The sequence below is a fragment of the Triplophysa rosa genome, linkage group LG21, assembly GCF_024868665.1.
Source record: "Triplophysa rosa linkage group LG21, Trosa_1v2, whole genome shotgun sequence".
In the NCBI taxonomy this organism is placed as follows: Eukaryota; Metazoa; Chordata; class Actinopteri; order Cypriniformes; family Nemacheilidae; genus Triplophysa; species Triplophysa rosa.
The window spans coordinates 3,517,444-3,543,867 of NC_079910.1; the positions used below are offsets into that span (position 1 = coordinate 3,517,444).

At 36.2% G+C, this 26,424-nt stretch overlaps 3 protein-coding genes across 4 annotated transcripts; 1 reads left to right on the top strand and 2 right to left on the bottom strand.

Moving 5' to 3' along the window:
• Positions 1-420: 420 nt before the first annotated feature.
• Positions 421-7,731, bottom strand: LOC130545190 (protein-glutamine gamma-glutamyltransferase K-like). Its single transcript, XM_057319565.1, has 14 exons — positions 7,631-7,731; positions 7,051-7,478; positions 6,767-6,958; positions 5,392-5,643; positions 4,666-4,784; positions 3,800-3,907; positions 3,536-3,713; positions 3,316-3,454; positions 3,032-3,224; positions 2,789-2,942; positions 1,601-1,885; positions 1,322-1,482; positions 1,040-1,176; positions 421-951 (listed from the first exon to the last, which is right to left on the bottom strand). Exons 2-14 carry the CDS (start codon positions 7,475-7,477, stop codon positions 807-809), a joined length of 2,490 nt encoding a protein of 829 aa, XP_057175548.1. The 5' UTR covers position 7,478; positions 7,631-7,731; the 3' UTR covers positions 421-806.
• A 6,895-nt stretch (positions 7,732-14,626) lies between these two features.
• cd40 (CD40 molecule, TNF receptor superfamily member 5) lies at positions 14,627-19,391 on the top strand. 2 transcript variants are annotated; one of them, XM_057319299.1, is made up of 9 exons: positions 14,627-14,764; positions 15,687-15,771; positions 16,486-16,608; positions 16,717-16,869; positions 16,992-17,082; positions 17,197-17,255; positions 17,532-17,633; positions 18,100-18,119; positions 18,195-19,391. In XM_057319299.1, the coding sequence occupies exons 1-9, from the start codon at positions 14,735-14,737 to the stop codon at positions 18,441-18,443; spliced, it is 912 nt and encodes a 303-aa protein (XP_057175282.1). In that variant the 5' UTR covers positions 14,627-14,734; the 3' UTR covers positions 18,444-19,391. The 2 variants fall into 2 exon arrangements, with proteins under 2 accessions (XP_057175282.1, XP_057175283.1); XM_057319300.1 differs by having other exon boundaries at positions 18,213-19,391.
• Positions 19,392-21,544: 2,153 nt separating this feature from the next.
• On the bottom strand, positions 21,545-23,725 carry irx7 (iroquois homeobox 7). Its single transcript, XM_057319766.1, has 2 exons — positions 22,616-23,725; positions 21,545-22,476 (listed from the first exon to the last, which is right to left on the bottom strand). Exons 1-2 carry the CDS (start codon positions 22,817-22,819, stop codon positions 21,745-21,747), a joined length of 936 nt encoding a protein of 311 aa, XP_057175749.1. The 5' UTR covers positions 22,820-23,725; the 3' UTR covers positions 21,545-21,744.
• Positions 23,726-26,424: the final 2,699 nt, after the last annotated feature.

Sequence of the window (26,424 nt, forward strand, 5' to 3'; positions counted from 1 at the left end):
TGGAAAAGGATAAATTGGAGACAAACAGTGCCAGAGAAGGGCTTGTCAAAGCAAGACTTACTCCTCTTCAATTGCTTTGGTGGTTTTCAGAGTACAATCACTTTTTGAACCACTCCAAAACATTTCAAGCAGCGGAAGAACGAACATGTAATCATTTGAAGCTTGTCGTCTGGTTGAATTTCTCAAATGTTCATTGGTTTTAGAAAACTAGCTTCCAGATTGTAAAAGTAATTGTTTGTAAGAGTGATTGTTTCAGTAATAAGCTGTATAAGCCCTTTAGAAAGCCTAGTCATGACTAAAAAAATTCAGATATAAAGCTGGCTTACTAAGCTTAAATATTTCCCATGTTAAAAAAATGAGACATCATTTTGATATGCAAAGAATTATAGACCGGACATAAACATCACAAACAACATATACTGCGACTGAAAGACTTTTATTGATGCTACATGATGGACAGATTATCAATGCAAATTTATCAATAAATGTATCCATTTTTGAATGCAAGACAAATCATAGACCACAACCACTTAATTTCAATTGGGAAAACATGAAGTTAATGATTAGAAAAAGTAAATACCTGAAATCTTAAACTATGCGAAACCAAAAATCAACCCCGTATGCCAAAATATAAAACGTGATCAAATATTTCTGGCATGAATCATCCTCCAAATAGTCTCCAAGACCATGATTTACTGCACCCTTGTATAATAATGAGATTCAATTCTGCAAATCAATCGTATGAAAAGCGCAGAGAAGGTTTTAGGGCCTTATGTTGCCACTCGCTTGGTCATCTGCATGCTTTTTCATTTCTCCCTGATGACAAGGTTGCAGGCTCCATGAACCTGAGCCAGCTGAGGACAGCTGAGTGATGCCAGAAGTTTATGCGGACCGTGACACTTAGGAATAAACGTCTCCGTCAGGTTCACTGTGGCCAGGCTTGCAATATCACTAGGAAAAAACGATATATCATCAATATACCGTTGCAACTTAAATCTGTTCAAATAAATCATAATACGATGCAGTTATACTATCTTACCCATAATTAACCATTCTGCAATGCTTCATTCCCAGCCCCTCGAAGCGGAAAATTGCGTTCTTTAGCACGCAGGAAAGCGGGTTCTGGAACGTGATTTTGACCGGCACCTCTTTGCCCACCACGCAATCACATCCAGGCTGAAGAGAGGAAAAGAAAACTACATTAATACGGTAATATTTATAATATTGTCAGGCAAAAGACTCTGACCCATAGCCATTTTTCACACCAAACACAGTATATTAACTGATCCCCACAATACGGTGGGGGATCATTCAAACTTACGCTGATAACAAGATCCTGTGTGCACAGTCTGAAGCCAAACCGTTTGGCCACAATTTGCTTGGTCTGAGTGACCCGTCCAGCGACAGTCAGCAACATGGATGCTTGGTCCACCAGATGACACTTATAATCCTCATAGCGCACGGTCCACTCCAGAACCTTGGCTATAGAGGGAAAATAAGATCAATTTTAACTTTAACCTTTAGTGAATGTAATAGTAAACCCCCTTACTAATCATGGGGTCTCAAGTAGAGTTGAACTTAGAGTTGATCATGTGCTTACATTCACAGGCCTTGAGCTCAAGGCATGTCTGGTCCTTCTTCACCAAGGCCTTGCAGACTCCAGTGTAGTACATGGCTGACACCTGACTGTTGAGGGTGACGGTACGAGCGGAGCTGCATTTGTTCTTCAGAGAGATGGAAAGCACTGCGTCCTTGCCCACACATACAGCTTCCTTCACCATGGTGACTTCACAGATCACCTCCTCGGTGCAGAGCGGTGGGTACATGCAGCGTTTGGAACCGTGGCGAACGGCTGTTTCCACGGCATTGCGTTCCTCCTGTGATCCTGATCAAAAACGGTCGAGGTCAAATGAAAACAATCAGAAATCAAACAATTAGTTTGAATGGTTTATAGGGATTTTTTTTAATAGGGATTTTTTAATTTGAACTTTACGCAAGTATACTTATTTTTTAAGTGTACTTTATTTAGTTAATATACTTCATATTAATAGTTTACCCTTTAAAAAACTTTTAGGATGAAACGGACGTTTTCATTTATAAAACTAGGCCTATACCTTAGTTTTGTAACTAAAGTTACTTTAAGTGTAACACTAGTCAAATTTGTGCACACAACTAGTTTCCAAGTACACTTGTTGTTTGAGTCTAATAGCACATTTTTTGTGTATAAAAGAACACTTTGAAGTATGCTTTTAGTAAACTACTAGGTTTTTATTTGTTTTCTATATGTGAACTTAATAAAAAAAGCTACAGTATACCACTGTGTTCCTAACTAGGTATTAACTTTTTTACTTTTGAAACTAAACCTATTCTCACTGTGTACAAACAAGTATGGGCCAAGAATTGTCAGTATATATTAAGTATGGTTATATATACATTTTATTGTATTTTTGACAAGAACAAAGTATTTTTCAAGTACATAAAAAGTAGACTACAAGCAATTTTTTGTTTAAAAGAAGTATACTAGGTCACACTTCAGTATACCATTAACTACGACTTTTTCCCCAATAAATTAAACAAATAATTTGTTGCTTATTAATATTTAGCAAGGTAGTTTAGGTATTGGGTAGGATTAGGGATGTAGAATATGGTCATGCAGAATATGTGCTTCGTAAGACAACAACAACTAGTTAATAGTAAGAATTGCCCCCTATACTGAAGTGTTACCGTATACTTTTAGCACACGTGAATAAACTTGTTTTTGTAAGGGAAAGTATGTCTGACTATTCACCTTCAGGGTGTTTGTATTGGTGTGTGATATCTACACGTTTGTCCGAGCCGACAGCCTTGGTGCTGATGCAGTGTCCTACTGCGTTCTTCTCAACACCGATCACAGCAAAGGTTCCACAAGCTGTCCGCTGCCAGAAGACTATATCACTGTTTACCTAGAACAAGAAATTATAAATGTTCAGAACATAAAAAGACGAGAAACACATATTCAACATCCATCATCAAATTACAAGCATTCACATACTTCAGCAAAGACGAAGGGCGTGTCATATTTGAGGAAGACCTGCCCACTGCGGACCGCAGTGACAGAGGTGGGACCGCAGCGATAGAAGCCCTGACTGGTCTCCTGAGGTGTGGAATCCACCACCTGCCAACCTCCAAAACCACACGGCAGGTCTGGACGGGCCATCCAGGCCTCATTCCATGCGTGGAAGTTCCTATAAATGAATAAGAAAGAAGCATAACCTTTCTGCTTCTTGATAATCTGTTTGATTTGTGGATGGAGTCGAAGGAAAGAAAATGTCCTACCAGATGGAATCACGGTTCAGGTGATCGATTAGCTCTAAGTTCTCATCGAAATAAACATCTGTGGTCATAGACACGTCAGTATCGTGAGCCGAGCAGAAGTTTGTCACGGGACGTGCAGGAATGCCCAAACATCTCAACACTTGCAAAGAGAGAAAAAATATATAAGTGCACATCACAAATACCTTTATGTATCCGACTTTAATTTTGCATGAGCTCTTACTCGTGTTGGTGACTCCAGCAAAAGCCACGCTCTGTGCATATTTAACAGGCACTCCTCCACTTAAGTGGTATTGTTTCAGGATGCCGCTGCTGCCGCACCAGGTCGTAGGAGCGATTGCACCTCCATAACAATTGGACCAGTTACCCACCAATACGCCACAGTCGTCGTTGGAATTCATCTGTCAGAAGATCGAAAGGGTTATCATTGCTAAGCATGAATGAAGTCTTCAGAATGAAAAAAAGATGTACAATAGTTAGAACTCACCATGGCAGATGCAACTCTGGCCACATTAATGGGGTCTCGCCATCCTGAGCAGGGGGAACCACTTTTCTCCAGCACGAAGAGACATGCGGCCAGGACTCCCTCATCAAACTAAACATTACAGATAATGAGAGATTAATACACCATGTTTGTCATTTGTTCTGTGGTTTTAGAAAGATTAGTTAAATATATTTATTACAAATATTTATACAGATATACAATATGATGTCTGTTTAACCCTATTGGTTGGGCTGCCAAAAATGTGCGCTTCGTCATTATATATAATTTATTTAATTTAATCTGTGCATTTATCACTTTTCTCTTTTAGGGGTGGTTTCCCGGACAGGGTTTAAGCCTAGTTCCAGACTAACTTAAACGTTAGAGGTGTCTTAATCGAAAACAATTTGCACTGACAAATCTTAAAATATACCAGTGTGATTGTTTTGTCTCAAGATGCCCACCAGTAATGTTTTATTGTAAAGTATGTTTTTAAAAGCGACTTAAATATCCTAATTTAACCAAAGCTTAGTCCTGTTTTAAACTAATCCCTGTCCGGGAAACCGCCCCTTAGGGTTTAGCTTTAAAAATCCTTTAATTTTGATTTTGTGGTTAAATAACGAATTCTTTTTTCAGTGACAGATCTATTCAGTTAATTTAATGCAAACCTATTCCATTTTTTAAACCTTGAATGTTGTCAATTCTTTGAACAAAATATTTGTATTGAAAATGTCTTATTTCTTCTTTAAATAGTGTGTGTTGTGTATTGTGAGTGTATGGTTCACCCCTAATGCATTATGGTTGCTGAATAACTATTTGAGATCAAGTCATCCTGCTGTTTATTCTGCAATATATAAATATGTTACTCTTACTTGACCGAACTTCCAGTTTCTTTCACCGATCTGACACCGAGCTCCATAGTAAACGATGCCTGTGTCATTCAGCACATACTCATTTCTCTGTGCCTCATCATCCAGATACACAGCGTCATCTAGTAAAAGGAGAGAGAAAGACTTCACACTTTATTTTATTTTATTACTATTATTATCTTTCTGTTCGTGTGTTTACATACTTGCACTATTTGTACGCAGCCCAGCTGCAAATGCTTTGGCAATGGACTAGTTGCACGTAGACGCCATTTTAGATTTTCGATCAGCTAGTGTGGGCAGGACTATTTCCGGTCGTATTACACTGTATGGGTAAATAAGGCTTTTCGGCCGGCAAAATGAGCGTTTTTTTAAATAAAAAGAAGAAACTGATATAAAAAAATCTTCTGTACGCCCATATTTGCCGGGCAAAAAGCCTTATTTTCCCACACAGCGTAATACGACCGGAAATATAATTTTTTGACCGGAAATAGAAATACTCCTGCTCGCTGATCGAAAATCTAACATGGCGGCTTCGTGCAACTAGTCAATACGAATGTAACAGTTACATTTTGTCATGCAAGCACACTTAAATTGAAATTTAGAGAGAGAATTAACTATTGAAATAAAATGTTATCGTTTTAACCATTCAGTTCTATTTATCATTTACAGAACATAGTCAATGTACAAATCTATTTTCACTGAGCGGAATATACCGGAATATTCTCTCACCTTTACACCAGGGGTTGAACAGCATGTAAATGTCATTGCGGGGGTTGCATGCTGAAGTAGCTTTGCCTCTCGGTCCGCATGTTACGGTGCTGAGCCTGTATCGTCCAATGGCAGCGGTAGGAAGGGAGTAAACGGACAGTTTGAGTCGACAGTTACACTGCTCCAAGATCTTGGCCTCCCAACGACCTTTCTTGAATTCGTCCACTAATGGAACGATTACCAGAGTGCCGTTGCATACAGATGGAGCATTACCTGTGACACACATATAAAGAACAGTAAGTGTTCAGTTTTTAATGTTTTAGCAACAGTAAAACATGTCTAACATTAAAGCCAGTTTACACCAAAAAAGTATAGCTTTACTATATTAGCGCATGTTTTAATGTCTTAAACTCTCGCGCTGCAGTTTCACATTTTAAAAGTGCGATCGCTATGGCAAGGGTTTTGATTATCTGCCAATATTTTCACGTTTATCACCTAAAAGTGATTTATTCAATGTCGTTTTTCTTTACCGCTAATATCGTTTTGTGAAGCGTGGGCGCTGCTTTTCTCTCTAAGCTAAAATTCGTAACATAAGAGCGCCATCTCTGGTTGACATATAAAACTGCAGGTTAGGCTACTTCACGTTTCCTGTTGAAGTAAACGGACAATTCACGTTGAATCTGCTTAAATGCTAAATCATTACTAAAAGCTTATCGTTGAGATTTGGGGTGGGGCAAGGAACACGTTTTAAACAGATTTTTTATGTACTTGCCAATATGGGCCAATTAAAGAACCGAAATATATTCAATATAATGATTAATGAAGCAAATGTGGCTTACTCAGAATGCATACTAAATTAATGTATTTTCTAACAATAAAGGTCTAAATCTAAATATATACCAAAAATGTATATCATTGTGCATAGACAAATTAATAGTATTATATTAATGAATTTATACATTTATATTATGTTACGTTATAGGCAAAGCTTTTCAAAGATTCTGATACTGTTACATATTGTCGCTGTCCTTCCGAAACCCATATGTCCAAATTCGCTGTTTTTCAGGAAATGGAATAAACACTGTACTTTTAAAATGATTAAATACTGTGTTGTCAAAGTTGACAAGCACTTTTTAATACTTTATAGTGGTTAGATATTTGCAAAACCCAGTGACAAACATAAAGGGTGACTAATAATAATGATTTATTTAAAATCACAAAATATGGAGATATGAGGTTTCAGAAGGACAGCAGCAATATGTAAAAATCCACTTTTTCTAATTATGCAAAGAAGAATAGTTATTTGTTAATGCTTATTACCTAAAAACAACCAAAAATGTTTTCATTATTAACACAGGCTTGATTTCTAATCAAAAGGATTTATATGGGCACTGACCAAGTCTAAACTCCAGGTGAAGTTGGTCGGTTTTGGGATTGAAAGGTCTGGACAGCTCGACATACATCTGAAAGCACTGTCCTCTACGGATGATGAGGTGATCGCTACGGTAACAGTTTGTGTGATGCTCCAGGCGATTTTGACAGTTCCAGGATTTGATGAGGTCAACGCAACGCACCTGCAGTACCACTTCTAGAAAAAAGTAAGCAGATTATTTCAGTAGAAGTTTTTAAAAGAACACATTTCTCATAATGCAGTGCAGGCCAAAGCATTACGCCTCTTACCGCAGGGATTCACGCAATCTAGAGCACAATCCTTGAGGACAACCTTCTTACAGTCATAGTCAAAGCAAGGGTTAACACAAGGGTTAACACAAGGGTTTACACAAGGGTTTACACAAGGGTTTACACAAGGGTTGAGAAAAGGCTTCACACAAGGTTTAGCACAAGGGTCCACACAAGGTTTAGCACAAGGGTCCACACAAGGTTTAGCACAAGGGTCCACACAAGGTTTAGCACAAGGGTCCAGACAAGGTTTAGCACAAGGGTCTACACAAGGGTCCAGACAAGGTTTGGCACAAGGGTTTACGCAGGGTTTGACACAAGGCACAGAGCACGGCCCACTCCAGAAATGATCCGGATCCAGTTGAATGGCCGGGAAGCGGCCAATAGTGCAGAAGTTCTTGTTCACACCACACTTATTAACAGACATGCTGTAAAGTGCAAAAAAGAAAAGCACGAGAGAGAAATTAGTTATTGTTTTAGCAGGGTAATGTGTAACATAATCCAGGATTTTACCAGAATATTTGAAGGTGCATTTAGTCTTTCTTTTTTAAGATTTAAAAATTTTTTATGAATTACTTACTTGATCGTTCTTGTTGCCTTGCTGCTGTTTGGTAACAGAAGAATAGCTCAATGAGGACGCTTACTGAAGCAAGTATAGGTCTTCCCGAAACCAGGTTTTCTTTCGCTGTAACGTTTCTCTGCTCATTCTCCGGGTATATATTCTCTTCTCAATCCCAGCCCATCCACATCTGTTAAAGCGTCTCATGAAAGAAAGGGAAGGATTTTCGATTAATCACACGAGATAATTTGAAAAATGACTCTTTTTACAGTCTGCTTTGAAATGATTTAAATTAACGTCTAAGTGTAATTGTTTTGATAACATAATTGATATTTATAATAATTAAACTGATAGTCAGAGTTTAAGCGGTTCCAGAATATGAAACAAGTCTCCATTTGATTTGTTATCTATATAAAAACTTATTACAAATCTTTAGATAAACATTTTAATATTTAAATTAATTGTTTTTACACAATATATGTTTCCATTGACCCAAAGATTAAAATAGAGGTACAAATGTTGCACGGATTAATCATCTTGTTAAAAAGAGATTAGTCTTTCTTTTTTAAATGACTATAAAAATTTAAAATATAAATAAATGATTGATTTAAAATAATAGTATTTACTTATAATATTAAAATATTGCTAATCGAAACACCATCAGGAAGTAATTAAAATAATTCAAGACTTACAACAAAAAGTATAATTTATCTTTCCATTAATGAAGTAAATTTTAAGTGTTTATTTAAAATGATTTATGTTATTCATTACTGCGGTGACACATTTAAAAACGTACTGTATCATGCAAAACATTGCTTACACTGCAGAAAAGTGGTCAAAAACTCATTAGACATTGGGTTTGAGGGGGAAACGGTTTTTAAACTGAAAAATTAATTGAGTTTCCACACATTCTATGTATTCTGGTTTAGACAGATACATCAAAGCTCTTCTTAACCACCCAAAGCAGATGCTTTTTGATGATTCAGTCTTCAGAAACTCACAACAGGTGAGGTTTCATTTTGTGTTTCATAACTGCAATTATGACACTTTTATAAATGACAAAAATATATAAATGACCACCATTTTAAAAATTACAGCAAGGAACAAACAGGACAAATTTTAAGATTTAGGGGAGAAATTAAAGTTAATTAGAATCATAATCATCAGACCCAAATATTCAGACCAGCTGGTTTTCAAGGTTTTTTATTTTATTAGTTTTTAATATTAACTAGCAAAGGTTGGGTTTGTCATTTAATCTGTTGTAAAAAAAATAATCCGATCTGCATTTTTATTCTGCATAATTTTTGTCTAATTTGAGATAAAGGGTTGAGCAGATACATTTGAGTAAATTAATCATTATCGGAGAGGCAAGGTCTGGGTTTGAATGATAAAACCAGCACTGACTGTTTGGCTTGCAACTATTTATCTTGTCAACCGACTTTTTTAAATGCCTGACACCTCAGGAACGTTTGCTTTTTTCAAAAAATGATGTATGCAGACGGCTCTAATTATCATGGCCCGTATTCACATAACATTTTAAGGCTAAAAGTATCTCCTAACTTGCTGATTTAGGGAAAACTTAATCTTAAAACTTAAAAAAATAATGGCCGTGTCTGTCCTAATTTTAAGACTTCAATTTTTGTGCTTAGAGTCTGTGCTAAAGTTTATTTGCAAAAGATAACTCTTTTCTTTTTTTAAATAATTCAGAAATCATGTTGTTTATTGTGTTTTATTGTATTTGTTGACAAAATGCATGCTCTCCTACTTGTAAGTCGCTTTGGATAAAAGCGTCTGCCAAATGAATAAATGTAAATGTAATTTGTTAGCTGTATTTTTTAAAGTCATTGTTACTTAATGAAAAACAAACTGTTTGATTGATATAAATTGGAATGCACAATAAAAACTTGAGAAAAAATTGAGTTATCTGTTTTTGTAAATGAACTCTTCACTTGTTGAAGTAACTTAGTGTATATTTTATCATCTTATCAATTTGAATACGGCAATAATTATATATTAAAATATCTTATTTGAATGTGACTACATTTTGATTTTAAGATCTTAATTTAAATATGTCAGCATGAAACCTCATTCTATAATATTTCTATGATTAAATGACTGACAGAGACCCATCCTCTATCAGCCAATCACTGTGGTCATAGTCAGTACGCTTGCTGACATCATCCATAGCAACGAGGTCAACCCCGCCCTTTCTCTTAGTTTAAGATTTCTTTCTGTTCCGTAGGAAAAGTTGCTCTCAGCAGCGTTATGAATAGGTTTAAAGTGGAAACTCTTAACTAAAAACTTTTACTGCTGTTTTGAAGAACTCTTAGTGTTAAGATCAAATGTTTTGTGAATACGGGCCCAGGTCAGTACAGTATTTTTGTTTTGTGCTGTAAAAAAGATCTAATTTGACACCTGTCTTTATGAAAAGTATTTCATTTTCTGTTACACCTTTTTATGTAGGAAAGTATTCACATGCTGGACAAAAGCTTGTCAAATTAAAGAATCAGGTAAATAAATATAAAAAATAAATGTACTGCACATGCTGCTCTAATGATCCTATAAGATAATCACGTGACCATTTTTGGCAACTGGTAAAATTAAATTTTGGCATCATCCCAGGACCATCTGCCGCTTTGACCGCTTGATGGCGCCAAACCGGCACGAATCGTCATGAAATAGGGTTACCAGTGATCTTCAAATAAAGTACATTTATTTGTTAGTCAGTGCCCTTGGCTTGTACTCTCGCGTAACCTGAACTTCATACTGGTCTGGGAACTTTGGCCGCTTTCTTTGGTCAAGGCCCGCCCAAGAGGCCATATGACTGACAGTTAAAGCAACCAATCTCGTTTCTTTTTGTTTCGCGTCATGTTTAGAGGCGTGGAAATGTCCCCGCAATAACAGACCGTTGTCCATTCACGAACGTGTCAAACGTTAACTGCAACAACAATGATTATTAACAATGAAGGTTTATGCCGTGATCTTCGCATATTATTAAGTAATTAATCTTTTAGTCCATTGTGATGAATTCTTATTGCAACCTATGTAAACACAACAGCTTACTTCTTCGATCGCACGGCTTTGTGTTGTTTCCAGGCGGACCGTGGGCGTGACTGTGAGCGTGACGTCTTAGGCTGAGACTAGTTCCCTTGAAACAACTACATACAATAGCATTGTGAATTTGAATTTTGTACAAACAAGCACCACTCGTTAATTTTTTTAAATGTAAAATTTAATAATATATAGAATATAAATCTATGCCAGTTTATACTAATAATAACTGCAGTGAGTAATAAATTACAAATTAATATTCTGAACATGTTTTTGTCAAATGGCTAATAGTTATATCAGTAATACTATTAAAATATTAGGAGTAATTCCCGTTTTATTAAAAATAATAACCACAATATTGAATGTTAGGCTCAGAAACACTAGTGAATGGTTGTTCCTTGCTTCTCAACCCTCCAACCCACAATAAAGCACATATTCATATGTAGCTGACATTTCACACTTGTTTAGAAATAGATAGTATGTGAAAAGTCAGAGAAAAAAGGAAGTGTTTACGTCCTATTTCATTTGGTTTTATCATGTGCGCTGCTTACATGCAGTGTACAATTTAACATTAACAGTTGCCCCAAATATATTTAGACACTTAATCATCAGGAATATATGAATTTTGTTGTATTATATAACCAAATATTAAACCACTGGTATGGAACAAAGGGTCCTTGATGTTTTTATGGATGTTTTTTTATTCAGTACAATAACTATGGACATGGTCCATATCATGTTTGACAAAGAAAGTGTACAAATACCTTTGTCTCAAATTAGATCTCAAATATAACCTTTTAATCATTTAAAACCTATAGCTTTAGGTTTAAAAGGTGCAACTGCAACCGTAACAAAAATTCACCATACTTTTCATTGTCTTAAAACACAAAAGAAGATATTTTAAAGAATGAACTTGGTAACTAGCTGTTGGTCCCCATTGCCATTTGTATGGACACAAAACCAGTGCCAATGGTTTTCGTTTACCAACATTCTTCAAAATATCTATTATGTTCATTCAGGTTTGAAATGACAACAGGGTGAGTAAATGATGACAGAATTATCATTTTTGGGTGAACTGTGCCTTTAAGAGAGAAACGCCTGACTTCCTCTGAGAACTGGCTAAAGATTGAGATGTGATGCCTCTGTTCTCTGAACTGTTCCTCGTGGGACTGAAGGGTTTTTCAGTAGTATGTTTATTTACAGTATTTCATGCCTCACATAATTCTTGTTTGCTCTATGAGGAAGTGAGGCTTTTCAATGTTTTTCAGCATTGTTCAGATCTTTTTGATGGCCACAAAGAGTGCTAGGATCTGGCTGATTATGTCTAATCAGATTAGAGAGAACTTCTCTTGTATTTTTTTTTGTATTTTATTTATTTAACCAGGATAATCCCATTGAGACTTCACAGTCTCTTCTTCCAGGGAGACCTGGTCAAGACAGCGGCACACAAAGTTTCACACAAAACAAAGACACATAATACTCAGTACCAAAACCTAATAACAAGTAAATCAAGAAAAACACTTACAGGAATCTTTTCAAACAGAATACAAAATACATTTAAAAGTGCATAACGATGGTAAGGACTCCAATTTAAGTACACTTTGCAAATCATTCCATGCCCAAGGGTAGACAATATCCAATTTCCTTAATACAGAAGAGGCTGCATGCATATAAACAATGTACCCATAATCAATTATAGACACAAATGTACTCTCTATTATTTTCTTTCTTGCCTCATAATTAAAGCAGCTTTTCAAACGATAAAGCTGCTTTAATTATTAATTATTTAATTATCAGTTTTAGTTTGAGATTTCTCAACAAATTTTCAATGTGGACATTAAAAGCCAATTTCTCGTCCATCCATATACCTAAATATTTATAGGAGCCAACTCTTTCAATATGGGTACCATCCAGAGTTGATATTACCACATCTGGTTCCTTATATTTAGTACGGCTAAAGATCATGTATCTTGTCTTTTTTGAGTTTAAAACCAACTTCATCTGTAACAGTGTGTGTTGAATTACATTAAATGCAGTTTGTAAGTTCATTAATGCTTGGTTTACAGAAGATGCTGCTGTGTATATAACTGTGTCATCAGCGTATAAATGTATATTAGCCGAGTCCACTCCAAAGTCATTTATGAAAATAGAAAAGAGAATAGGAGCTAAAATGGATCCTTGAGGGACTCCTGATTTAACTTGTAAAAAAGAAGAATGATCATTTTCAAAGCTTACGCATTGTGTGTGTTCAAATAGATAATCTTCAAACCACTTTAAGGCTGTTTCACCTATACCTATAGATCTTAATTTCTTTAACAATAATTTGTGATCAACAGAATCAAAGGCTTTTGACAGATCTACATATAATGCTGCACATGATTTTTTGTAATCTAATGAATTTATGAGATTATTTGTAACAGACAGGGCTGCAGTTATGGTACCTGCTCTGAAACCAGATTGGTGATCATTAAGAATGTCATTATCTTTTAAAAACTGCTTTAATTGTTCATTTATCAAGGACTCAAATACTTTCGCCAATACAGATCATCTAGAGATAGGACGATAATTATTTGGGTCTGAAGGATCTCCATTTTTTTAATAATGGTAAAACTATTGCAGATTTCCACGTTTTTGGTATAATATTTGAGATTAAATTTTGATTAAAAATTGAGGCAATTGGTTCCGCAACAATACTAGCGGCCGATTTGAAAAAATATGGCATTATAAACCTGAGTTGATGTAATGGGAGAGAAATGAAACACTTGCCTAAAACAATGAATGTCATTATAAGCAGAATCCATATAGTTAAAAGCACCAGGATTTACAGGCTCAGTGTTTAAACCAGCAATAAAACAATTATTAAAAGTATCAGTTATATTCGATCTACCCTTAATAATTTGTTTGATTAACTCAGTAAGTGATCTGGAGTTTTTACTGATAGACTTAATGCCGAAGTAGATTTGACCAACTTCCAGAATTTTTTAGGATTATTTAGATTTGTAGTTACCATAGATAGATAATAATCACGTTTTTATTGATTTGGTGCAATTATTACGTAGTGCTCTGAAAGCAGTCCAATCCTTTAAGTCATTTATCTTCTTTGCTTTGGCCCAGGCCACGTTTCGTTGTTTAATAAGGGTAGAGAGAGAGTATCACTGAACCAAGGATTGTTTTTACCACTTATTCTAAAATGTTTACGAGGGGCGTGGTCTTAATGCACAGTATGCCCGTTCCCATGAACTTTCGTATAACCTGGGGAATTCCCTGTGGTTTCTTGTATCAAAGCCTGGGACTTTTAGGGAGAGCCTTACAATAGGGTTGGGATTCACCTGTACCTGGTGGATATAAAACTTTATATTAAACTCAATTTGTTAAGCTAATATCTTTTGCTAATCTCTTTCTTTCTCAGTGACAGTGTCCGAGCTGTTCTGTCACACTTCAGACTTTCTTTGTGTGTTTGTTCGTATTACTGTAAGTCAACTTAAAAATGAAGAAGATAAAAGTATTAAAAAAATCCAGGAAAGACACTTCCAGAGAAGAGCAGAAGTTTTTTTGCCACTGATGACATGACTCAATAATGATAGTGTTTGTGGTCAACGGGAAGTGAAAGTCAACTGCGCTGGTAATGGGAACTGGGAAGTTCCACTATCATGGAGTGCAAATGTTAGATAAACTACCTAAAGTCTACTTTACTGATGAAATAATTACTAAACTATGATTTAGTTTTCCAAGTGGCCACTGGAACACTGTAAATCTGTGAAAAAACTATGAAAATGTGCCAGTGAGCAAATGAAATCTACATTTTCATTGTAACTTTACCACATTTATAATAATATGTTTCATTGGGGACCTTTCTTGGATACATGTATAAAATACAGTAAGTCTTGCTGTTCTTTTCACTTCTTGGAAGCAGGGGAAACAGGTCACATGTCACAGGAGGGCGTTTCTGAAAGTCTGGTTGAATTCCCCTTTCAGTCCATTGGTTTAAGAGCTGCACAGACGCTGTATTGTTGTCTTGTGTTTGTGAGGAATAAACTGCCATTTCCTAGGATCTGTCTCAACAGATATACCATCATGAGAGCATTTTACACCCTTTGTCTTGTGGTAAGTGATCGCTTGTGTTATTTTAATGCGATTCGCTTTGCGCTTTTATGACAGCAGGTCATTAATATTCATGAATGCTGTAAATTACATTGTTGCTTTGCGCGTCAACGTTGTAACGTTGCATCGATATGCATTCCTCTTTATTATGCAACATTTAAAACGTTTTGGCGCTATTATACGGATTTATGAGCTAAAATACTTTCACTTTCGTTTTGAATAAGAAGCATTAAAAGGACATATAAGACGGGTCTTCATAAAGTGACATTTAGAAATGCGCATTGTTTATTATTGTATAACCATTCGATGGGTTGGGATGAATTTAGACGTACAATACTGCAGTCTGTCAATAACGTTTGTGGTGGGAAATGTCGGGACTTTCCATATGACTCGTGCTGTATTACAGTTTCGGTTTCGATAACCACCATGTTGTGTTTGGGGTCCCACCCTTGCACCAATAACTAGGTTTTACCACAAACAGATAAACATTACAAATAACCATGTCTTTGCCACAGTAACCATTGCTTTTCAACTGTGTTTGGTTGATTTATGGTTACCATGGTTTAACTATAGTAACCATTACTTTCCTGAAAGCTGGGACCTCATACCAACATAAATGGGCAGTTTCCCTGACAGGGAATAGGTTAAACCAGGACTAGGCCTTAGTTTAATTATCAAATCTAAGTAGTTTTAGCAAACATACCTTACAAAAAACATTACTTGTGTGCATTTTTGAGACAACACAAAGACACTGATGTATTTTAAGATATGTCATTAGAAGTTGTTTTCAGTTTGGACAGCTCTTACTTTTATTTTAGTCTAGGACTAGTCTATTTCCTGTCTGGGAAATCACCCCATAGGGTTTAATATTGTCAGCTTTAAATAATGCTCGGTCTCAACATTGCTTTTGCTTTTACCCCGTCAGGTTACTCTGTTTTACCTTGTATCATCTTGTGAATTGCAAACACATTATTGGGAGGATGGCAAATGCTGCAAGATGTGTGGACCAGGTCTGTATAACTGCAGATATATTGTTTAAGACAATGATTTCTTTTCATAGCCTAGAGGAAGCATCACAAAATGGCCTACTTACCATCAGAAAGAAAAGAATCACTGATGAGATCTCTTTTAATATATCTTTATATTAATTTATCTCTTATAATATAGATTTGTCACAGACATTGATGAGATTAGACAGAAAGTTTTGCACAAGTCTCCTGCATTTCAGATGTTTCTCTTGAGAAAAAGACCAAGACATCTCACAAAAGTCCCCATTATAGTTTCAGAAGATGTGTCAATAATGTTACAAACTGAGCTCAGATTTGCCAAGTTTGCTTTTAAAAGTCAATATTATCGAAGATCTCAATGTGAATTTAAACATTTCTCATCAAATTAACATGAATTTTATACCTCCATACTTTTCGTGTATTTGAACAATTGTCTTATTTGTTTTTGCTCCTAAGCGATTTACAAGAAACATCTGTAACTACGTTTGTACGTATTGTAAAGGAACACAAATGAGAACTCCATCAAATCTCTAGAGTGAATATAAGCCTCACTGTATTGTGTCCCTGACTCTAATAACACTGGGTTATTGTCAATCCATTTTGGGTCAAAAATGAACATTTTCTGGGTTTGTCTCTTTTTGACAGCCCTGGTTGAAAATAACCCAGCATTTGTAGAGTGTGTACTGTCCTGGGTTAGTAATCGTCAGTGTGTTACAGGTAAGAGGATGTTGAGAAGTGTTAACTGTGAGGACCCAATCTGTCCGTTCTGTGATGAAGGAGAGTATCAGAGCGGATACACAAGTGAGACCAGATGCAAGCTCCAGCCCAGCTGTGACACCAGTGAGTCCAAATATTACAAACCAACAGAAAGACATCTTGATAACAAAAAGTCTTCGGACTCTGTCTTGAAATTCTGTCTCATTCCTTTTGCTCTGCTTTTTAATTCAGATTTAAATTTTCTGCCACAAACAAAACCCATTCCCAAGGACAGACTCAGTAAATGCCAATGCAAACCTGGATACTACTGTACAGAAGACGACGACTGCAGCACTTGTAGGAAACACAAAATCTGCAAGGCAGGAGAGAAAATCCTCAAAAATGGTTTGTATACATGCTGTGTAATGTATAAATCAGTTTTGTATACTTGTACAGTATATACACAGCCACTGATTTCATATTGTTCAGTGGAGCTTTAATCTCTTCATTTCTCTGTATTTGCACAGGTACATCAGTTAGTAATACTGTATGTGAAGCTTGTAAAAGTGGAACATTTAGCATCAGTGATTCATCCAACATCTGCAAGGAATGGACAACGTATGTCAAAGTTTTCTTATATAATATATCCTGTATACGCATAAAAACTAGAGAAGAAATATGTTCTTAGCATTATTTATTTAATTTAAACAAGTGCTTTTTTCCTATCTCTAGATGTGAGCCTGGGTATGACGAAAAAACTCAAGGCAGTTTAAGGTCAGACAGGATCTGTGGTGAGAACTTTTAACTTATTTATTTGAACAGAAATTGTGATAGTTATAGCTCTTAGTATGTAAAAGAGTAGGAGGGACGTATGTAAAACGTGGGAGATGTACAGTACAGTAGTGAAACCTAAGTTGTGTGTGGTGATGTCTAGTTCCGTTAGTGCTAAATAAAAGTGCATATGAAAATCACACAATGTCTATTTTTTATCTGTCAGTAATAATGTTCTGATTAGAATAACAGTAGAATATTTTGTATACCTCTTTTATACCTGTTTGTTATTTCAGAGAAGGGTACTCCCTCTGACAGAGGTGCCATTGTGGGCGGAGTTATAGGCATTCTGTTGCTGCTTCTTGCAGGCGTTGGCGTTGTGATTTTCATTAAAAAGCGTAAGTGACTCTGTTTATCTCTAAAACCAATAACAAACAGTAGTGGCCAAAAGTGATAAAACTGACGTCTTCATTCTTACTTCATTCAAGTATTTGTATGCACGTTGCATTGGTGTGTTTGAAGTATAAACTTCAACACACAATACATATTTAAAGTTGAAGGAAAATATTTTATTTCAAGAAAATAAAAGAAAATGTTACCAGCAGAGAGTTTTTTGTTCTTTGCTTTTTTACATATTAGAATAAAACCCATATTCTCTTATACAGTATGCTGTGGTTTGCCTATTGCTATAAATTATTTTGTTACAAATGTTACAAATACATTATACACCGATTATTTTAATGATAACAAAAAATGTTTGCATTAAAAGCCCCCCGGACATCACTCTCTAATTGAGCACACAATACAACGTTGTTTAAGATAAACATCTGTGTAAACATATTTGCGTTTTTTCCTCTGTTCTAGGGCCATTTGAATGGAAAAAGGTAAATGTTATCCTTTTAACCCTTTCATGTCCAGATATCACATCACACAAAGACATGTACACACCTTTAAAGTAGTGTGTGCTATGTTTTCAGATCCCGAAAGAGGCTGTAAGGGGCACAAGGTTAAATCTAAACCGAGAGAATCAACCCATTATAGATCCTGCATTCATTCAACAGCCACAGGAAGATGTGGAAGACACCTCCCCTGTCAGTCCCACAAGTAACATTACAGAAAATGGAAATTTTGTGACACAAGAGGAAGGCAAACACTCGATCTGTCCGAGTACAGAAACGCAACGATTTTCAGAGAGCTCGAGCCTCTAAAATCTGCTCCTAGCATGTGACAATCATCAATGTAAAGAGCATTACATATAAACCACTGCTTTACTCGAAACATCCTCAAAGCGTAGTACAAACCTGCATGTCACAATATGCACTAATGTTGTCATCGCTTCGTTTTTAATTATTAAGGTTAACGCTGTGTTTCTGTAGCTTAACTGGGCATGTCACGTCACCTAAAACACCAAGGTTGTGATTTCAAAACCAAGAACCACACTTTGAATGTATATCTTGAATGCCCTGCGAGTTGTTTTGTATAAATGAGCATAAATGTAAGATGCGAGTGACACTAGTTGAATCAAGTTGTAATAGAGATGGCCAGAGGTTTTAGCCATTGAAACTAATATACACAAAAACAAGAAGAAATTCTACATGAGCATTTATGAAAGTGGCTGCGCACATGACAATGATAACATCAGTTATCAGCCAGACGGGGATGGCGACAACATCAATGTGATGAAACAAACCACACAAAACAATTCCACGTGAATCCCCAAGCTTTTGTTTTTACGTAGTACATGGTATTTTGTAGTTAGGATGGCACACTTGAAATTGCAACTGTTTCAAATGTTGGTTTGTGTTTGTTTGTAACCATTTGTTTGTTGTACAATAGATATCTAATTTGTTGTCTGCTGTTATAACTGTTCGATATAAGTTTTGTAAATATTTTTGCGTGTATTTTTATCATTGTGATTTATTTGTTAAAAGACCACACTTGCGTTGTTTTTTGGTCAGAATTCGCAGGGGAAACGATATTTCTTATTAAATTCATGACGAGGTGTATGAAAACCTTTGAGCATGTTTTTTTGTGACTAACTATTGAGATACTCTGACTGTCCACATGAGGTTGCTGTTTCCATATTGGAGATGTATTATCATAATAAATGCCCAGCTGGAGCCAGATTATGGCATTCACCTGCTGAATACATCAAATTTTGTACTAGTATTTTTTAATCCAACAATGTTTATCTTTTCCAGATAAAGGTTGTTTTGCACAGATGCATGCTTGTGCATGTTCTCTGATGGTGTCGTATGCATCTAAACAAAAGGCAAAAGTAGTTTGTTGAACTATAAATAAAGCTACTGCCCAAAGCATCCCACCATATGCTCAGATCATTAAACCCTTGACACGTTTGATGGCCGATGCAGGCATTGTCTCTCACACCATTGTTCAACACCTCAGTCCTTATCTCAATATCACAGCCTTTTGCCTGTCATGTTTAGACTGGGATTACACATCATTTGGGCCTCTGAAAAGAGGGAACGGTGCAGATTGTGCCCAGTGTGTGTTAGCTGTGAATATGTGCTTGGGGGGATGAATGGGAGGGGCTCCTTTTTTGTACCCAGGGGTTTTCTCATTATCCTCGGATTAACAGGCCACAGGCCTTTGAATTTACATGGAGACCTTAGTGATTGGCAAGGAAGAGTTTTCCTTTTATCCTTCTTTCTGCAGAGGGGAGGCCACAAAAACAGAATATTGTCCTAGGGCCTAATCCCATTGGTCTGTTTGTGTCGGAGAGATTTATAACCAAAGCATGCCAGATTTTTGTTACTATACAACCCTTGACAGTTCATTTTATTTATTCATTCATTTGGGGATTTGATTTTCTGATACCTTTCAGTTTTTATAGTTTTGTCTAACCACTAGTTGAAAAAAGTGTTTTTCCATTGCAGACTTTTAATAGCCTGCTTATTTTTTAACTTCTGCTCTTTCAGAATTACTTTAAATACTAAGTTTGTACTATTTTGACAATCACTAGCTATATCATTTTTGGATAATTATAGTTTGAAGTGATTTTTCCAAAGATGTCGATTTTGAATATGTGAGCTTCCATTATTCAAATAAGTCTATCATTTTCAAATTAACATTTTTGTACTTTTATGATTTGACTTCTTTGCTTTCAGATTTTTTTTTCAAAGCTTGCACTATTTTAACATTTTTAACTCTTTTAAAATTTGGATTTGTTTTACTTTAAACTTCTAACTTTGTGAATTTGCCTCCTTTTGCTACACTTCTTTATTTTCTCTTTGTTTATGTTTGATCCTATAGCACCTATGGTGAAGTAGCTACTAAATCTGATGGTAAAGGTAAAAGCCTCAAGCACATTTGGCCTGTCAAATCGTGACTAAACAGGAGAATAATCTTAATTATCACCCTTTAGTATGGAACAATTCATGTCCTTAATCCGCACTGCTTTGAATTGTTTTAACAGATCAGAGCTAGATATGCAAATCCCTTAATAGTAGTCTACTCACTGATAACATGGGGCCTAAATCCAGCCTTGAAGTGAAACGCTTTGAACGAGCCTTGATCTGCTTCAACATGTGAATTCCTCTTCAGACACATCAATTATCATACATACAGTTCAGTTGTTGTTAACTCGTTTCTCTAAAGGTTTTAGTTTACCAAAGTGATCACAGCAAAGTCTGTGGCTATTAAACGAACTGTTTTTATAATTCTCACTCTTCTATAAAAACAGATGTGACCGCACAACAAGTGAATTTACGTTGCCTGGCAACCACGAAGTATTACGTGCATGGCGGAAGTTTTGTTTATTCGAAAAAATATGTATTAATCAAATTAAATGTATTTATTTATCAAATATTAATCATAAATGGTGTTCACAATGATATTGAAGCTTTGTAGTAACTCTTCAGTTGCACGCAAGTTAGATTCTATATTAATGTTTTAGGCCTATTTGGCGACAGATGCGTAATTATTTCGTTTTTAATCATATTTATAATGCCCAAGATTAGCGTCTTATCGTTTTCGTCTAAAGTTCGGTGTGGATTTACAGTTCATATTACAAAAATTAACCATAGTTTCAACACATTATCTATTGTTTACCTATTATAGTTAGCAAAACCATAGCATTGTCTGAACGAAGGAATAAACAAAATATTTGCAGTAAAAATAATAAATCCGCCATTGTTACCACATTTTACTAGCTATAATTAAACCATGGTTTCCGAACAACCTTACATAAATAAAAACCAGTTTTAGCATTCAAAAAATACCAAATTATTGACGACGACCAAAAATTGATACGATTTTCAACGTTTTATTTTAGCAAAAATAAGTCGGCACATCAGTTAAATGCATTTATAATTTAGACAAAATAAAATGTACAGTATTTACACAAAACTTTGGTTCTTAAAGTGGAGGCATTGGAATACTACATCTTGTAGGCAAACTTCCACAACAATAAAGTCTCCAAGGTTTTGGAGTTTTCAAAGTGCAAGATTCAGTGAGTCTATAGTGTCCAAGAATAACAGTTTGATTGAGTTATTTCTGCTTGAGAAGATCGTGCGTGGAGAGGTTTACGGGCGAGTACGTTTCCCTTGAAGGCCATCCCGCCCACCATTTCCCAAAATCTGGACTTTGGCTCTGGAGATGTTTCATGTCGTTGGGTTTCTTAATGTCTGACGTCGCCGTCTCAGCAAGAGACCAGATTTTGGGTTTTTGGACATCAGCATCTTGCTTACACGCCTCGCTTTTGGTTTCACGCGGACTTTCGGACTTCACACTTTCCTGATGCTGATCTAGTCCCTCTGTTAAACGGTCCTCTGCCGACTTTGACACTTCAACATCCTCCTCATCGACTGTTTGAGGATCGATCTCATCTTCATCCTCCGTGCACTTTTTCAAAGAGCCCTCCTCTTCGCTCTCACCGTCATCTTCCTCGTCCTCCTCGTCGGACTTTCCTTTGGATGCCCAACTGACCCGGTTCTCTTTCTTAAGGCGGCGCCGGGCATTAGCGAACCACGTCGAAACTTGTGTGAGGCTCATTTTCGTCACGATCGCAAGCATGATCTTCTCGCCTTTGGTGGGATATGGGTTTTTCAGGTGCTCGCTGAGCCAGGCCTTCAGTGCGCTGGTGCTCTCCCGGGTGGCCACCTTGGTGACCCGGCTGGGGTCATCGGCTGGCATGGGGCGAAACGGAGCGTAATAGGGTCCACCTCGACTGAGAAGAGCTTGGTGATAAGATGACGCAGTTTTCATGTCGTAAGCATTGCTCTGGAAATAAGAAAACGTTTTGTTTTAATATAAACATAATGAATTTTGCATACGCCAATATGTAATGTAAGATACATACTTTTAAAGTCATGACGTTTATCTCTCCAACATAAGAAACCATAAAACGCTGAGTACTTACAATGTGTGCCATGTGTCCCGGATGAGGATATGGGATGAAACTGTATCCCGGTATTCCTGAGAAAGGTAAGGGCATCCCAGCCATGCCCACCATATGTGGTGATGGCTGTTGCATTCCTGGTGGGCAACCCAATAATTGATATCCAGCAGGCATGATGTTTCTGTCCAAGAAGAAGTTTCCAAACCCCGTTGGTGAAGCAGGCATCCTTACTCCCTGAGCTCTGGTGTTCAAATGACACTCCCTTGGGTTCGCTTGCTCTCTTTATAGGCCGTGCGGCATCTGTGGGAGGTGCCAGGGCGGATGATTGACAGCTGTGCTCCAAAGCTCTGGGCTTTCACATGGATTAAATCCCTTCAAAGGGGAATTTCGGTTGTTCCTTTTAACGGCCTCTAAAAGTCTTCAAACCAAGGATGCTTATCTCGTTCTTATCCGTACTGAAGAGCGCAAAATAGTAGGGAACCATTTGAAATTTACGTTTTAGATGGACTTAACTCGAATCCGTGTTTTTTGATGTTGGCCTACATTAAAATGAACATCATTTTCTTATAATGATAACAAGAATGTCTCCGTTGGGTTTTTAGGAACATTTTCGTTTAATTTTGTCGTTTTGTAATTTTGTCAAGTTTTTTTATTTGGTTGTTTAAGCAATAACGCACAATGAAAGAGATCAAATAGATTTTTCTATTTATTTATTTTTGTAAATACCTATATGTATCATAAATATTTATTTTATTGGACCTTTTTATTTGGTTTGTTTCTAAACAATCTTTTTCGATTAGATTTAACATTTGATAGGGAATTTGAATAAACTCGACAGGAAAACTTGCAATGTGTTTCCATTGACAGCCATCGGAACACGCTTAAATGTCGCACATTAACAACTTAGAATAAACTTTTTTGCAGCTTGCTGAGAGTGTTTCATCTTCTCGTCTGAGCAAACCGATGCAACACACAACACGACAAGCGATTATCAGAATTTGATTAGCAACATGGTGTAATGTGTGTCTGATGCGTTTGAAAGGGTGAAAAATACGTTGTTGTGATTTTGGCACTAATTTTATTAACATTATTGGGTTTGATCTCTCATTAAAGTAACAGACCACAGCTCAATGCAAAATGTTTCGATTGGGTTGATATATTAACAACACAAATTAAAAGTTATTTATATGCTCACACTTCATGTTTTTTTTAAATATATTCAGCTAAAATTAGTAGGCAACTGATGTTCAAGCACTCGGTCATTTGTTTAATTAAAGTGTTTTCGATATACTTTTCGATAACATTTAAAGAATTTGACCCATTCTTTGTATTAAATTAATTTTAAATATACATCGTTTGCATCAAAGTAAAATATAGGCCTAGAAGATTATTTCGGTTTTTATTCTTTACGGTCATATAAATTCAACCATTTTACATTAAATTATTTTAGAATATTTCGACATCTAATTTGCGCACCGTCGCAAATGTTTCAGGTCAAATTAACTATGAATTATTTGGCTTTATTGTGACGGAACATCAAACATCTTTTAAAAAGGGGATGACTTTGTTTTTGCCCACAACAAACCAGTACAATTGGTGTAATTAAATAGGTTTAAGTGAAACAGGTGTCGACTAATGTATATGGTAATTTCAGCATAACAGATGTTAATGTAGGGAGATACTAAGATAAGATTAGAATTCCTAACTATACATACCAATGCCCTGGAAAGAAAGGCACAGCAAACAGCTCAGTAGCAGGGGGTGTGGGGTCCCTGACATTAGAAACACAAGTTTTTTTTTGTTGAAACTTGCTCTTTAATCTGTTATAGTTAAAAACATCCTGAGGCTCATTTTAACCTGGTGGCAGGTATTGTTGAATCTGGTTTATTGTAGTTTTAAAGTGATTTAAACAGGATGTCTCTATAAGTTTTAATGACTTTTTGACCATCTCTGTACTTCAGTTGTTGTAATCAAAATGTTTTTTATCTTCATCAAAGGCCTCAACACCTTTCATTTGGCAATGTTTATTAAGATTTCGTGAGGTTTTGTGTGATATTGTGTGAACGTGTGAGACAGACAGACAGAAAGATAAAGACTGACACAATGTGTGTGTGAAAAAGAGAGAGCCTGGAAGCAGGGTGGGGCTCAGATCTCTTCAGACCAAGAGCAAATTTACTCAACTAGCACAATGGTGAAAACAGAGTGCAAAGAGCAAAGGCAGTGCTGCATCTCTGAAGATAATCAGCTCAGGGCCGTGATTATTGTGTTCCTCTCAAACTCGGCTTTCTCCTCTCCTTCCTCTTTGCTTGCACACAATACAGGTGTACTCAAGTTCTGACAGGTCCAGTTAAGACTGTTTGCTCGGGGGATGTGAGTCATTTGCAGAGAGGAGAAACATGTGAGATAGCAGAGGAACATACTTCAGATAACAGATGAGCTTGGCCAGAAACAACATCAGTAGAGAGATTTCTGGATTCGATCTGGTTCCGCTTTGCTGGAGTCCATTTCAGAATCCTTAGATCAACCAGATTATTTTAAACGAATAAAAAAATGATCAGAGCAAAAAGTCTGCTTTTATTCAAACTTTTGGTAAGTTGAAAACATCTTCTTTTTTAGAGATGCTTCAATAAGCCACCTCTTATATGTAATTTAGTCATGAACTGTCCATGTAATTTCATAGAAATAAAAAACCATGTTGGCATATAGATTTTATAATGTACAAAGCAAAATAAAAACAAAATAAAATAAAGTATTTGCTGATGAATTCTTACTAAATATTACATTTAATTAGGTTTAATACATTTAATTTAGTTAGAAAATGCACTTAAATAAATACAATTGTTTTAGGAATATTTGCCTATTCATTCATTCTAATTGTAATAAATATGCATTCAACAACAAACACACTGACAACACAAAATAACACTTATAATAACGTTGAAAGAATGTAAAGCACTTGTGCCCAATTTGTGTAAACTTGAATTAAGAATATAACTGTTAACACAAAACAACCCATTCAAAGTTTCTAGTGGGAAGGAAATATTATGTTAAACATGTTGAGACAACACCACATTGTTCTGCCTAAATGCCCCACAACCATCAACAAAAATATCTGCTTTTGACCCAAAAATGGAAATTGGACGAGAGGAGGGTCACCCATTGACCGCAGTATGTGTGGCCTAATGAGTTGATAATGACAATGGACGGAGGTGCGACTTCATTTAGCGCTCATCACATACCGCTGGGCGGACAAAAGGACTGGCCATGTCATTAGAATGACCAATAGTCAGGTGTGAATAAGATCTGTTAACAAAAGCTTGTAGAGAATCCACAGAGAGCACTTCACACCTTCGGCATGTTAGTTTTTCTTTCTGAAGGTAGTCCCTCGTAATTCTTTAGACGAGGAGAGGCACATCAACAACATAGTAAGGAAGAGTGAATAGGCTGGAATTAAACACTGTGTATTAAGGTTGTTAGTGTTTTATTGATAGAAGGACTTACTGCTGAATAGCATTAAACAGGTGTATGGTGCACAAAATGAAAAATATTGTCATAGCGCAAGAAAAGACACGTTAGAAGTGTTTTCTAACCTTATTTGACTCTTCAAAATAAATGAAAAAGAAATCATACAATGCCTCTGACTAACAAGTTACTTAACAAAACATCTTTAGTAAATATCCAAATAGTGCACACACCTAAAAACACAACCAGACAAAACTTAATATACATATTTTAAAATGTCAGCATTTCTAAAGAAACACTGTTATTTTAAGTCTTCAAAACAGTCATATTGTGAGCTAATGAGCTTTGCCAAGGCCCAAGGCCCAAAC